Raw genomic sequence first — 13,407 nt, forward strand, 5'->3', positions numbered from 1 at the left:
GACGAGGACTTTCCGCCGCCGCCGCCGCCAGCCATTGACGACTTTGATTACCTTCCGCCGCCACCGCCGGATTTACTCCAAATTTCGCCGGGGACTGAAAATATTCCTGTCACTCAATACTCGTCTGAGGATCCGCAAGGATCAGTGAACTCGGCCAAACACCTTCTCAGCAAAGAGGCTTACATCAAACAGAGGAGCATGTCTGAGCTGAAACGTCTGTACAAGCACATACATCCCGGCGTGAGGAAAAATATTGAAGAGGAGTTCTACAATGAATACAACGGGACGGTCAACAACCAGCATGTCAGTCAGGCGTACGTGTACGAGGACGAAGCGGACGAGGAATACGAATGGGAAGAGATTCTACCGGGAGATGTGCAGGCCAGGCGGTGGATGTTTGAAAATAAGCCACTCGATGCCATCAAGGATGAATCTCTGGACGGGAATGAAGACAATAACAAGATCACAGAGAAAGAGATGATTCTCGGAATGGACGTGAGGCGCACGGCGTGGATGTTCGAGACAAGGCCGATGGATGAACTGGGGCCGCGCGAGGCCGACTCGATGGAGTATCGGAACAAGGTCAACGAGTTGCACAAGGGAGACGTCCGAGCTGCGGCGTGGTTGTTTGAGACCCAAACGATGGACAGTTTGAATAAGCTGCACAACGAAGAGGAGCTCACCAAAGAGGTGGTATTTACGGAAGAGGACGGGAACGCCACCATTTACATGATTGACACAAAGTACACGCAAGGCCTCGGACACACCGAGACGATCGATGAGAGCCATCTGCTGAGCTTAAGATCGGTCGTGGAAGAAATCAATGATGAGGAGAAAACCGTAACGAGCACCTTTGACACCCGGTTTGAATGCTTCATCATGGGGCAATGCGGTCAGATGCTGGAGATTAAATCTGTGCGCAAAGTTGAAACGGAGCTGGAGAGCTCCATCGCGTCACGTTGGCTTTTTGATACGCAGCCGCTCGATGCGAACAAACCTCTTTCGTCTTTTAAGCTGGTGTGTAGTCTCTCCATGGAAGACACGAACAGAGCGGACTGGGGCCGATGGTTGTTTGAGATCAAGACTTTGAATTCCCTTTCTGAGTTGGAAAGCTCAAAAACTGAGGAGGTAGCGGGGGCGGATGTACGCAAACAGCGCTTAGTGTTTGAAACCCGACCGATTGACTCTCTGAAGGATGATTCAAATGGCACAACTCAGACCGTTAATGAAATCGTCGGGGGTGATGTTAGATCGGCAAGAAACTTCTTTGAAAGCAGCCCTCAAACAGAGAGGAAGAACTGCCCCGAGGTTGGAAAACTTAAAACGGCGCCGCTGAACCAAGAAATAAAAGGTGACGTGAGACATCAAAAGTGGCGCTTTGAGAGTCAACCTCTGGAGCACATACGTGACGAGAAGAAAGAGATAATTCGCACGGTAAACATCGAGGAGGACCTCACACAGGAGGATGGAACAAGTTGCAGAGCAGATGTTCGTAGGAACTGCTGGATGTTTGAGACTCAGCCGATGGACGTCTTAAAAGATGACTCCAATAGCCGGCCCTTGACGAAAGAGGAAATTATTGCCGGCAGTGTGCAATCCGCCAGACAGTACTTTGAAAGCGTCCCAACCGAGGAGCCGAAGGAGCTTGCAGAAGTCGGCAAATTGAAAAAAAACGCGACGCCGGCTGATCAACCGAAGGAGCTCGCCGAGGTTGGCAAACTGAAGAAAGGGGTCGAACTCGATGAGGAGAGGGGAGACGTTCGACTTCAGACGTGGCGATTCGAAAGCCAGCCTTTGGAGCAAATTCGGGATGAAAAGAAGGAAGTCATCCGAACGATCGATTTGGAAGAAATCGACAAAGTGGACGTGTTGAACTATAAGCATATCTTTGAGAGCACAGATTTAAACAGACGGGACGAGTCTCAAAAGATCCAGGTCGAGGGTGTCACAAGCGGCGCGGTGCAATCGAACAAAAACCTGTTTGAGTCCGGACTATCGTACGCCATGCAGGACAGCTCAGGCCGCTTCCACCAGTTAAGAACGGTGCGTCACGAAGAGGTGGTGAGCGGGGATGTAACGACATACAAATGGATGTTTGAAACGCGGCCGATTGACCAATTTGACGAAAGCATTGACAAATACCAAATTATCAAGGGCGTATCCAAGCAGGAAATCGAATCCGGCGACGTGAAGTCTGCCAAGTGGCTGTTTGAGACGCAGCCCCTTGATGCCATCAAGTATTTCAGCAACATCGAAGACGAAGAAATCCAAAGCGAAAATCGAGACGTGATGAAAGGAGATGTCAAAAACTGCAAGTGGCTCTTTGAGACGCAACCGATGGACACCCTGTATGAAAAAGTGGACATAAATAGTGACAATCAGTCTGAAGAAATCCCAAAGGGGGACGTTAAAACGTGCACGTGGCTTTTTGAGACGCAAGCGCTGGACGCCATCCACGACGAGACAGAAACCGTCTTGAAAGCGTGCACTGTGAATCAAGGGGACATCCGAGGGAAAGACGTCAGAACCGCGTGCTTTCTCTTCGAGACGGAAAAACTCGAGACTCTATCCGGGGAGGACGCGAGGTCGTTTCAGCGCGTCACGGAGATTGACATTGCTTCCGGAGAGGTGTCAAGAAAGAAGCACATTTTTGAACGCGGCGCATCCGACATCATGACGTCGACGTCGGAGGAAACGATGCGGCGTCTCAAGAGAGTTCAGAGCGAAGACATTCAGAGAGGAGACGTGGTGACCTGTAAATGGCTCTTTGAAAACCGAGCCGTAGACACCATACGCGACGGCCAAGAGGAAACGCCGACAAGCCGCACGGTTACTGACGTACACGGAGGGGACGTAGGCAAGGGCCGCTTCATCTTTGAGACCTTTTCCTTGGATAGAATTAAGGAAGCGGGGTCTGAAACGGAGCTGTCCGTGACGCAAACCATCGCTCGCCACGACGAAGAGAAGGGTGACGTGAAAAATTACACGATGCTCTTTGAAACTCAGCCTCTTTATGCCATTCGGGACACAAAGGGCTGTTACCACGAAGTCACCACGGTCACCAGCGAGGAGGTGACGCGCGGAGACGTCATCGGAACTCGCTGGTTGTTTGAAACCAAACCCCTCGATGCCATCAAGGACTCGGATGAAGTCTACGTCATCAAATCTGTCACACAACAGGATGAGCAAAAAGGAGACGTCACCTCTGCAAGGTGGAAGTTTGAGACGTGGCCCCTCGATAGGATTTCTGAAGAGAACAGGACAATCGTAAAGACCGTGGATGACATTCAGGGGGGCGACGTCAAAACGAATAAAGACCGCTTTGAATCCGATACGACGTTGCAGGAGTCCGTCCGAACAGTCAACATCAGTGAAATACAAAAGGGTGACGTCAGGTCGGCCAAATGGAGATTTGAGACCCAGTCCATGGACCAAATACGGAGCCTGAGCTCGGAAAACCTGATCGAGACCGTTCAAAAAGAGGAGGTGCAAAAAGGTGACGTGAAGCATTCCGTTTGGCTGTTTGAGAAAAATCCTTTGGACCGCATTAAAGAGGTCGACGAAGACGAGGAGACGCACGACGCCCGAGAGGAAATTGTCAAAGCGGACGTCAAGTCGACAACGTGGCTCTTTGAAACGACACCTTTCGGTGACTTTAACGAGACGAAGACGGAGCGGGCAGAAATCTTGGGCAAGAGTGTCAAGGGAACGCTGGAAGAGCTCTACGGTCAGCAAATGGTGACGTCGAGAGGAATACTCATCGAATCTGACGAAATCGGGGACGTTCGGATGGCAAAATACAATCTAATGAATCAGCGAGCTCCTGAGATTCAGCGGGAGGAGGTGATCAGAGGGGATTTGCACACTGTTATGATGAACCTCCTGAACAGACGGGAACAACGTGGGCGGCAGGTGGTCATTGAGTCGGAAGAGAAGGGGAACGTCACTTCGACGGTGCAACAGCTTTTCAACCGGGAGACCAACAAAAGTATCGAAAAGGAAGAAATCGTCCGAGGAGACATCCAGGAAGCCATCAATAACCTTTTCAAAGAAAGCGGTCCGGTCAAACGCGGACTTCTCATTCAGGAGGATGAGAAAGGCGATGTACGGATGACCATATATTCCCTTCTGAACAAGCAAGATCATGTTAGTATTGAAAAAGAGGGGGTCGTAAGAGGAGATATAAAGCGAACCCTGCAAAGACTCACCAGCCCAGATCAGCCTGATCTGACCAAGAAGATAACTGTCGATGAAACTGAGAAAGGAAACGTCAATTTTTATTCCACGTGCATCGAATCCGGGGACTTGAGTTATCTAAAACGACTCAATTTAGAACCAGATGAAGCGTCACCTGACACTATTGAGAAAGAAAAGATCATCGGGGGTGACATCCGGGGCATGAAAGTCATCCTTAGTTGCAATCAAACGCAAATCGAGCGCACGGTGGACGATATCGTACCAGGCGACGTTCACAACACGGCGAAAGTTTTCATGACGGAGCCCGTCGTCTCGTCGGAGAGTCTCCAAAAGGTGGAGATCGTCAAGGGGGACTTGAAAGCTGCCTTGACTTCACTGTCGGAGTCGGCGAACCATAAAGTTGTTGTGGAGAAAGAGGAGGTTGTGAAAGGCAACGTACCCAAAACGATGCAAAGTCTGGAGAGGGCACAGCATCGTCACGTGGAGATCGAGAAGCCAGATATCATCCCCGGGGACATCAAAGGAGCTCTGAGATCCCTCGAGAAATCGTCGACTTCTCAAGTCGAAGCCACCATGGAAGATCTAGTGTCCGGAGATGTTCGGGCGACGTTAAGATCTCTCGAGATGGCAAAGCAAACGATGCGTGAGGTGGCCAAGGAAGAAATCGTGAGGGGTGACATTCACACAGCACTGCAATGTCTACAAGATGCTGCGTCTGAAAAGAAAACATGTCAGCAGGAGATAATAGTCCAGGGAGATGTGAAAGGAGCAATACAGCTCTTTACGGAACCTCCGTCCTCTCCCGGTGTTCAAAGAAGCTCGATCGTTGAAGAAGAAGAAGTGAAAGGTGACGTCAAAACGTCGATTAAGTCATTATACGAGACACAAGAGCCAACTTTGCTCGAGAAAGAAGAAGTGATAAAAGGTGACGTGAAAGGCACAATGAAATCGCTTATGGAAACGGCACAGCGTGAAACTCCCAAAGGGAAACTCGGCAGAAGAGTCAGAGTGAAGCAGAGGCCTCAAGTGAAGAATTTACATGCCGAGACAGAGAGAAACGCACAAAAAATCAAAAGCGCAATCTCGGCAGGTCGTCAGTCTCTTGCGAATGAAACAAAAACTGTTCAATCCAAAGCTTGTACCGTGGAAAGGAGTGCCGCGCGCTCAAAAATGGTCGTGGAGCACAAAACCATAACGCAAAGTCACGGCATCAAAACATTGAAAACAGAATTCTGCAATCTGAAGCCGAAGGGAATGACGCGGTTGAACAAAACAAAAGTGCAAACTGACGTTTACACCCCGAAAATACAAGCGCCGGAACCCGATTTGCCTCTTCCTCCTCCGCCTCCACCCGTAGTAGACATCGACCTTCTTCTTCCTCCTCCTCCTACACCACCTCCCCCATGTTCGGATCCTGATGTTGATCACCTCCCTCCTCCGCCGCCACCGGCTACCAATGAGCAGGACTTACTCCCACCGCCATCACCACCACCGCCGCCGCCGCCACCAACACCACCTCAGAGAGAACAAGACAGAATACCAAAACAAGCGCTTTGTGCATCACCAGCAGAGGCCCAAAAGATGCTGGTAAAGAAAGTCAAAGTTCCCACTTTGTGTCCTGTCTCAAAGCTTGAACCTCAAATGGAAACGCAGCACACAACCGCGGTCAGCCAGTCCGCAACCACGAAACAAACCTCGAAAACAACCGAAGTCCCGCCTCCCCCGAGGAAAGTTTGCATCTCCCCTGTCAGATTCACCCCGCCTCCTTCCCCTCCTCCTCAGACGAGAGGGAAAACAAGTAAATTCAACACCCCGTTAATAAAAGCGGAAGAAAAGTACCGCAAGCAGAAAGAGGATAGCACTCCCCCAACCACTCCGACTCCACCTTTTCTGAACGACTCACTTGCGGCGGCTCTTCAGGTAACGGCCACTGAAGACGTCCAGCGAACAAATCGCATGCCCGAAATCAAACAGGCCGCATCTGAAAATGAAGATTCGCTGCTGAATTCCGACTCCTCGTCATGTGATGCATCCAAGCAGGTTGTTTTCTCCAAAACTGTTCGGGGCGATGCCAGCACCAGTCACGAAAGAATCCTCACAGGGTCTGCCACAATATCATCTGCCAAACAGGAAATGCTTTCTAATGAGACGTCTGAGGTCGTCTCCGTTCCAAAGAGCTCTTCCGTCACTGCCGTGAGACAAACTGCGCACACCAGACAGAAAACGGCTTCGCTTTCCTCCCGAGTGTCGACTCAAGCTGTCACTTCTGACCGCATTCACACTCCAGTCACTGATTTGACAAAAGCTGAGAAAAGAACTGCTGTCGAGAAGAAAGATGTGAAAAAAGGGAACGCAAAGGCATCGGATAGAACGAGCGCGGATCATTCAAGAGGCCTTGTTAAAATGGCGAAACCTGAACAAAATTATAAGAAATCCCAATCGCAGTCCGAGAGAGACAATCAATCCGTCATCGAGAACAGGGCCGCCGTCTTTGATGAAGTGAAGCGAACGGAAAAAGCAGAAGCTATTGGGACTTGGGCGACTGGCAAAACAAATCAAAAGGTCAAAAAGGACAATAAGCAGGAAAAGCAGGTTGATGCAAAGATGGAAGAGGAGCGAAAGGCACAGGTGAAAGTGACCAATTCCACTGAGCCGAGAGTAATCGGTGAGTCGAGAGAGATCAAGACCGAATCGAAGCGGGTGACACCCGATGATGTCGCCACCAACGTAACTGACAGTCAAGCGGCAACTTTGGCACCAAAGAAGAAAAAGAAGTCGAAAAAGTCGAAAGGGGCGACACAATTGAGTCAAAGTAAAGACGCCGGCACGGAATCAAAGACGGCCATCGTGGAAACGTTCAACGAAACGGAGGAAACGGTTCTTGTTTCCCAAATTCACACGAGTGCCACAGACGAGAAAGTTCAAGAAGCCTCGATGACAAAAAGCAAAGCGGGTGAGACTTCCCAGCAAGTAAAAGCACATCAGGATAATCTGAAGGGATCGCCAAAAAAGACAGCAGTGACAGTTACTCACAAAAGCGCGCGGACGGCGCTGGAGGAAAGTCGCACGGACCCAATGAAAGAGCCGTTTGAGTCACAACAAAATGAATCAGTGGGAATGGCGGAATCTCCGAAAAAACGGCTGTCGGGCTTAATCCCTCACATCACGGGCATGAAAACGGTTTCGAAAACGAGGCTTGGCACGTTTTCAGATTGCCTCACGATCCCGGAGCGGCCTCAAAAATCGGCGGGGTCGGTCCCAGAGACCAATCGAGCTCCAAAATCTGACGGGAAGGAGAAGCATGAATCGGAATCTCTTGCGGCGTGGACGAATATTTCCAACACGGGCATCGGCTCTTCAAAAGTCGAGAGGCAAACAACGAACGAAATCTTAAATGAAAGCAGGAAAGAGAAACGAATTGAGCTTCGATCTCCCTCGCCGTCCCTGAGAACCCGATCCCCCTCGCCGACATTTATCACCATAGAATCCGTTCGTAGGATGGACTCGCCGCAGAGAGTCACCCCCTCACCTACGCTGCTCCACCGGCCCGCCACACCCCCGACGCCGCCGCCGCGCCGCTGCGACACCCCGACGTCCCGCCTGATGAGAATCACTCCCTCCCCGACGTTCGACCGCGCCGAGAACCTGCCGCGGCTTAAAGACGCGACGGCCAAGCTCTCGCGCGGCGTCACCCCGCCGCCGTTAATCTCTCCGCAGCCGATATCCGAGAAGAAATCCGAAATCGTGGAAACCCCCGCGTCATTCCATCGGCAAATCAAACTCGAGGCCGTTCACAGCTCAGATGAGCCGCCCGCAAAGAACGCACTCGAGACGATCGAACGCGCTACAGACGACGGAAATGAAACCCCAAGTAATTCCGACATCAACCCGCCGCTTCGTCACGACGTCACTGACGATACCTCCGAGTTAGCATTGGCTTCGTTTCAAGAACGGAAGGCGTTTTTTGAAGAGGCCCAAAAGGCCGAAAGCAAGAAATTTTATATCCGGAAAGAACCGATCGCAATCCCCGAACGACTCGGCCCAGAGTCGGAGGATAGCGATGAGGAAAATCTGTGGAAGCAAAAAGAAGATCCACCCAAAGCGGATTTTTCAGCTTTCGTCAATCAATTTGAATCAACGGATAAAACAGCGATCAGCAAGGAGCTCCGCCCACTTGCGGAGCGATTTCCAAACCACAGCGAAGCTTGCATCTCGGAAAGGGCGTTGCCAGCTTTTGACATTCGGGCGCTGAAGAATGTTTTTGAAACGGGTGAGCAAAAACTCTCGTTAGACGAGCGGAAAGGAGTTCGGGAGGAGCCGGCGTCAAGCCGACGGGAAGCATCAGTCGACACATCAAAGCTGGAGAGTCCTCCTGAGATGCAGGGAGGCTTAAAGCGAAGCTCTGCCCTTCCTCCTCATGAAAATCTGCTCGAAATTGTCCGGACAGATCCATCAGCCCCTTCTGAGAGCAAATCAATCACAGAGCATTTCTCAAACGTCGATGTCCTGGTGAGCAAGGTCACGACGACAAGTGTCAGTCAGCAGTCTGGCAGCGCGTCAAGACAGCCGGCTCCTTTCTCCTATGCTGACGCGGTGAAAAGGAAAGCGGCGGCGCCGAGGCCGACGCAAACCTGCCGTGCCGAAGACGCCGGCGAGAAATTGCGGATGAACGTTCGGCAGACCCGCAACGAGAGCGAGGCGGTTTTCAAAAGCGTTTCGGACGTGACGACGTCACAAGCGGCGTCTCATCGGACAACCGCTGTCTCCGGTAAAGAATTTGGGACGCATGAACAGTGAGGAAACGCTGAGGCAGGCATGGGTGGAAAATGTGCTTGTGCTTTGTGGAAAAAAAAAACTAAACAACAACTGACTAACCAAATTATGTGGACTGCACATTTATTTCATCCTCTGATTAGGATTAGATACTGATCCCGTAAGATATCGTCACACATCGTGGGCAGATTTCGATCCATTTTTGGTTTGCTTAGTCACGTCGTTTTTAGCACAACTAAATAATCCCACGAGTAATAGAAGGTTATCATAGTTTCGGAATTGTCATCATAGTTGTTTTTTTTTTTCTTTTTGAGTTTTGTTTTTCAAATGTAAGTAGTTTTATTCAATTTGTGTTTGTTTTTATTAGTTTTAGTATTCATTTTAGTTTTAAATAATTTTTTTTTGTCAATTTCATGTGTGCAAGATTTATATAAAAAACAACAAAAAAATGGTCAGTATTGTGCCAGTAAAAACTCAACCAAAATATTATTTTCAAATCATTTAAAAAAACAATCATCCACAAATCAAATACGCGGAGCGTATAAACTGTCCACGGACTTTGAAAGTTTGATCAGCGCAGTGTGTAAAAGTGCTTATGATGTGAGATGCTTCACAACTCGAAGGCCTTGTATAAATCTCGCCTTTTAAATCAATCGACAAGGAAGAGAATGACGGACATTTTCGCTGTAATGACAATTCGTTTGAATGACATTTGTAAACATTTTCAGTTCGTCCCTGTTTTTAAAAAGCGTTTTCATTTTGGGTTTCGTTCGTTTGCGAAAATTATTTTTGGATTTTTGATTTTGTTATTGGGCAACCTTGAGTCGGTTAAAATTACAAGCTAGGTGACCTTACACAAAGCTAGTTACCCTCCTACATAGGGTATGGTCGTGTTTGTTTTGTTTTCGTGAGACATCCTAGCCTATTTTGCATTTTGTTGAAATTTGCAGACCAGCCCCGCATGTTTTGCTATGCATGTTCTCAGAACGTCGCTCAAACACAAATTCGACTGAACAATGCTGGCCGACAATTGAAAGAGTCTCCCGTTTTGTTTTTGTTTCACCCTCCGCCTCCTCCCCAACAGGCTCGAGTTCCCAAGTCGGAGCTTTGCGCAGTGTGTCGAAGGAGGGTTTACCCGATGGATGGATGGATAGTGGACCGAAAAAAGTACCATAAGTCCTGTTTCTTCTGTGAGCAATGCAAAAGCAAACTAAGGTAATAAAAAAAAAAATACGGCGGTCCTCAAATGACACGCTTCATGCCGCGCTGAATGGAAGATAACCGTTTGTCTCTCGCAGCCTGGGAAATTACGTCTCTCTCCACGGACACTTCTTCTGTCTGCACCACTACAAACAACTCCTCAAGTCCAAAGGGATGTACGATAACCAACTCTGCCCCAAAACTCCCGCAGCAAGTGGAGGATCCATCCCACCAGACCGGAAACTCGAATGGAGATATTCGGCAAGCAGCCTCAGTTCAGTTGACAGGAACAAAACGCAGCGCGGTGAGATCGAAGCGACAAAAGCATTTGATGAGAGCAAAGCGCAGGGCAGCAAAATATCGGTGGTTTGGCCCCCGCAGGCCGATTCCCCCCAAAAAGCCTTTACAATAGAGGAAGACATTCAACGAGCCAAAGCACAGTGGCCCCCGCAAGACGATTCGCCCAAATTCATCCAACAGCAACACGGAGAGACAGTTCCAAGAAGTGTCTTGTAAATTCATTCCCCATCAGTCGAAAAAAAATACTTGCGCTAAGCTCCAATGAAGGAAATAAATGAGAGAAGAAGTTAAATGAATGAAAGGATGAGAAGTACGTTGTTCCGAAGCAAGGATGCTAAGTTGCGTTCGCGGCTAAGCACGCGCAAGTGTTGAAAGCTGGAGGATGCGGACGTGACAAGATTCGTTATATGTTTGGATTTTTGATCATGCTGAAATAACTTATGAATAATAATTGGCAGGCATGGCCAAAATCGATTTTTTTACGGCTGTGGCGATTGTGAAATTTGATTTTCCTCCGAATCAACTGAACCCTTTCATGCACCCGGTAACCTGATAACATGATAAGCCGTCCACTATCGTGACCACTGTCCCTGAATCAGTTAATCTCTCCATATATGGATCCAATGAGTTTCCTTCCATCCTGTGGATTAAAAAAAAAAAAAAAATATATATATATATATATATATATATATATATATATATATAGGAATTGTGCTTTGTATCTCTATTTGACAGTTCAGTCTCGGTAAAACTATAATCACATGCAGTTTCTTTTTTTTCTTTTTTTTGGGGATTAGCAGAATATTTTGGCACCTGGTGTGCAGGCAACTAAACGAAATAACAAATTATTTTCTTTATTCAAGTGTACATTATGTCCAATCCAAACTGGTGAAATGAATACAGTTGTATCCCATTTTTAACAAACCTATTTTGCAAATACAGGAAAAGTTGTAATTTTTAAATTTGACAAAAATAGAATTTGTCGTCTGTTCCTGAATTTGTCGAAGCGTTCAGGCTGGTTCAGTTACAATATTGTTCATCAAAAGGCAATAAATGTTTTGTTTTGTTTTGTTCTCTTTGTGTCCTGTTGGATTTTACTTCTGTGTTTCCATGTATGGCTTCAAATGTGAGTCTCTGTTTTATATCTTTGCAATGCTGGTCTATGCAGCTCATTCGGCGCTCTGCAATTCACTGATAGATCAACAGTCCAGTTACATCCCTTGTAAAACGACAACCTGTTGAAAATCACAACCTACTGAAAAATAGCTTTGCGGACATTGCAGGGGCTGCCTGACGAAAGATTTGACCTTTTTACAGCCATTGCATAACATTCCACTTCTTTGACTAAATATTCTTTGGTTGCATTCACAGGACACTTGAGGCCATTGTCCATCTCCACTCTGAAGCGCTGTCTAAGGAGTTCGAAAGTATCATTCAGATGCTTTTGAGAACGGTCACATCATCGAGAATTAGTAGCCAACCCTGAATACTTACGTTCAGTTCCCAATTTATCATTTCTTGTTCAAAATGAGAAAACACAGAGGGCCCCTGGTAGCCTACATGAGTAGATTGCCAACCTAAATATAGCTCAACAGTGATGGGACATTGTGATTTTCTAGGAATGTTGTAGAAGTGATCAGTTTCAACATGTAAACATTGGCAGAATCAAAACCAGAAGCTCAGAAGTGAGAGGCAGACCCGCTAACTACGAGCCCACTTCCAACATTATGTCAACAAACATTTTCCCCTCTTCAGGAATGCAAGTGAACTAGAAGTTGACATGATTATGTGATGTACAATTTTTCAAGGTTTCCTCTTTTCAGCCAAACACATTTGAAAATGCGACAATAGTATTTTATTTTATTTTAAAAATATATTTTCACTTAAATAACTTCTACAGAAAGAAAAAAAAATAACACCGGTGCCATGAACCCTTATATTGCGTGTTGCTTTCATAAATTTGTTTAGGATCTGCATTATTTAAAAGATGGAATAGCACGCCGTCAATCTACCTTGCTGTCTGAACTGTCGGGGGCGGGTCTTACCGCTGGCGCCGCGAGACGATTGGCCGAGCGCTCTGCGGCTCTCCACGTCGATTGGTCGACGTTGCCTACGTCAACAGGGGGTGCTGCTCACAATCGTGTTTTTGTCAGCGTGACAAGCGCGCTGCAGAATGCTGTAGTGTGTGTCCAGGATGAGCCGCGCCGTGTAAAGGATGGAGCCGCGATGGGCTGAGGTAGGTACGGCGAAACATGCTCGCTTCATCATCGCAATGTGTCATGATCTCACATTGGTTTTTCTTTCAATCGCGGGTGTGAATTGTCCTTGCTGTCTGTGGACATTTATTTCCACGGGAGTTTCCCACGCGCGCTGCGATCTTTTTCCATTTTAATTGCCCTATTGTCATTGATGTACACTTGGCTCAGTCCCACCGATGCTGCGTGGGAAAGGCTGTCAGTATCTCGGTGCACTTCGTGAAACGAGCAGGTTCGGAGCTGAATAATGAGGGAAGCTGAAAGTTGAGCCAATCAGTAGCAAAACTTTAACAGACATTGCGATTCATTCATTTGAAATGTTGTCATGTGATTAGATGGCTATTTTCACGCTTGTATTGTGTTCTGATATTATTTTATCATCAAATTGAGCGGCGCGGTTGGACAATTGGGCATCACATCCGCTTCACATTTTCTGTCTTGAGGTTGAGGGTGCGAAACCAGAGTTCCACGCTGTCACGGTGCTTTTGTGGATTTTATCGGAGTATTCCAAAAACATGCATGATATATATAAAGTCAGCAGGGAAAGGCTCCAGATCACTCAAGAGCATAATGAGGATATGCGGTACCCATAATGGATGGATGGTTGAATTTCCCCTTCAGGGATTATAATGAGTCCAATAATACTATTAATAATAAATCCCCCCCGCCCCCACCGACCCCC

General features: G+C 47.7%; 2 protein-coding genes across 2 annotated transcripts in view; both read left to right on the plus strand.

The window, feature by feature from the left end:
* xirp2b (xin actin binding repeat containing 2b) overlaps positions 1-10,732 on the plus strand; it is an 11,453-nt gene extending 721 nt beyond the window's left edge. The window contains exons 2-4 of the mRNA XM_019888846.1: positions 7-8,965; positions 10,055-10,185; positions 10,269-10,732. Of these exons, the coding sequence (XP_019744405.1) occupies positions 7-8,965; positions 10,055-10,146 (9,051 nt within the window). The 3' untranslated portion in view covers positions 10,147-10,185; positions 10,269-10,732. The remainder of the gene's footprint in view (positions 1-6; positions 8,966-10,054; positions 10,186-10,268) is intronic.
* Positions 10,733-12,500: 1,768 nt separating this feature from the next.
* The window catches only part of b3galt1b (UDP-Gal:betaGlcNAc beta 1,3-galactosyltransferase, polypeptide 1b), a 24,312-nt gene continuing 23,405 nt past the window's right edge, over positions 12,501-13,407 (plus strand). The window contains exon 1 of the mRNA XM_019888845.1: positions 12,501-12,706. The gene's annotated coding sequence lies outside the window, so the exon portion shown is untranslated. The remainder of the gene's footprint in view (positions 12,707-13,407) is intronic.

Source organism: Hippocampus comes, unplaced genomic scaffold (genome assembly GCF_001891065.2).
Source record: "Hippocampus comes isolate QL1 unplaced genomic scaffold, H_comes_QL1_v1.1 scaffold272, whole genome shotgun sequence".
Lineage (NCBI taxonomy): Eukaryota > Metazoa > Chordata > Actinopteri > Syngnathiformes > Syngnathidae > Hippocampus > Hippocampus comes.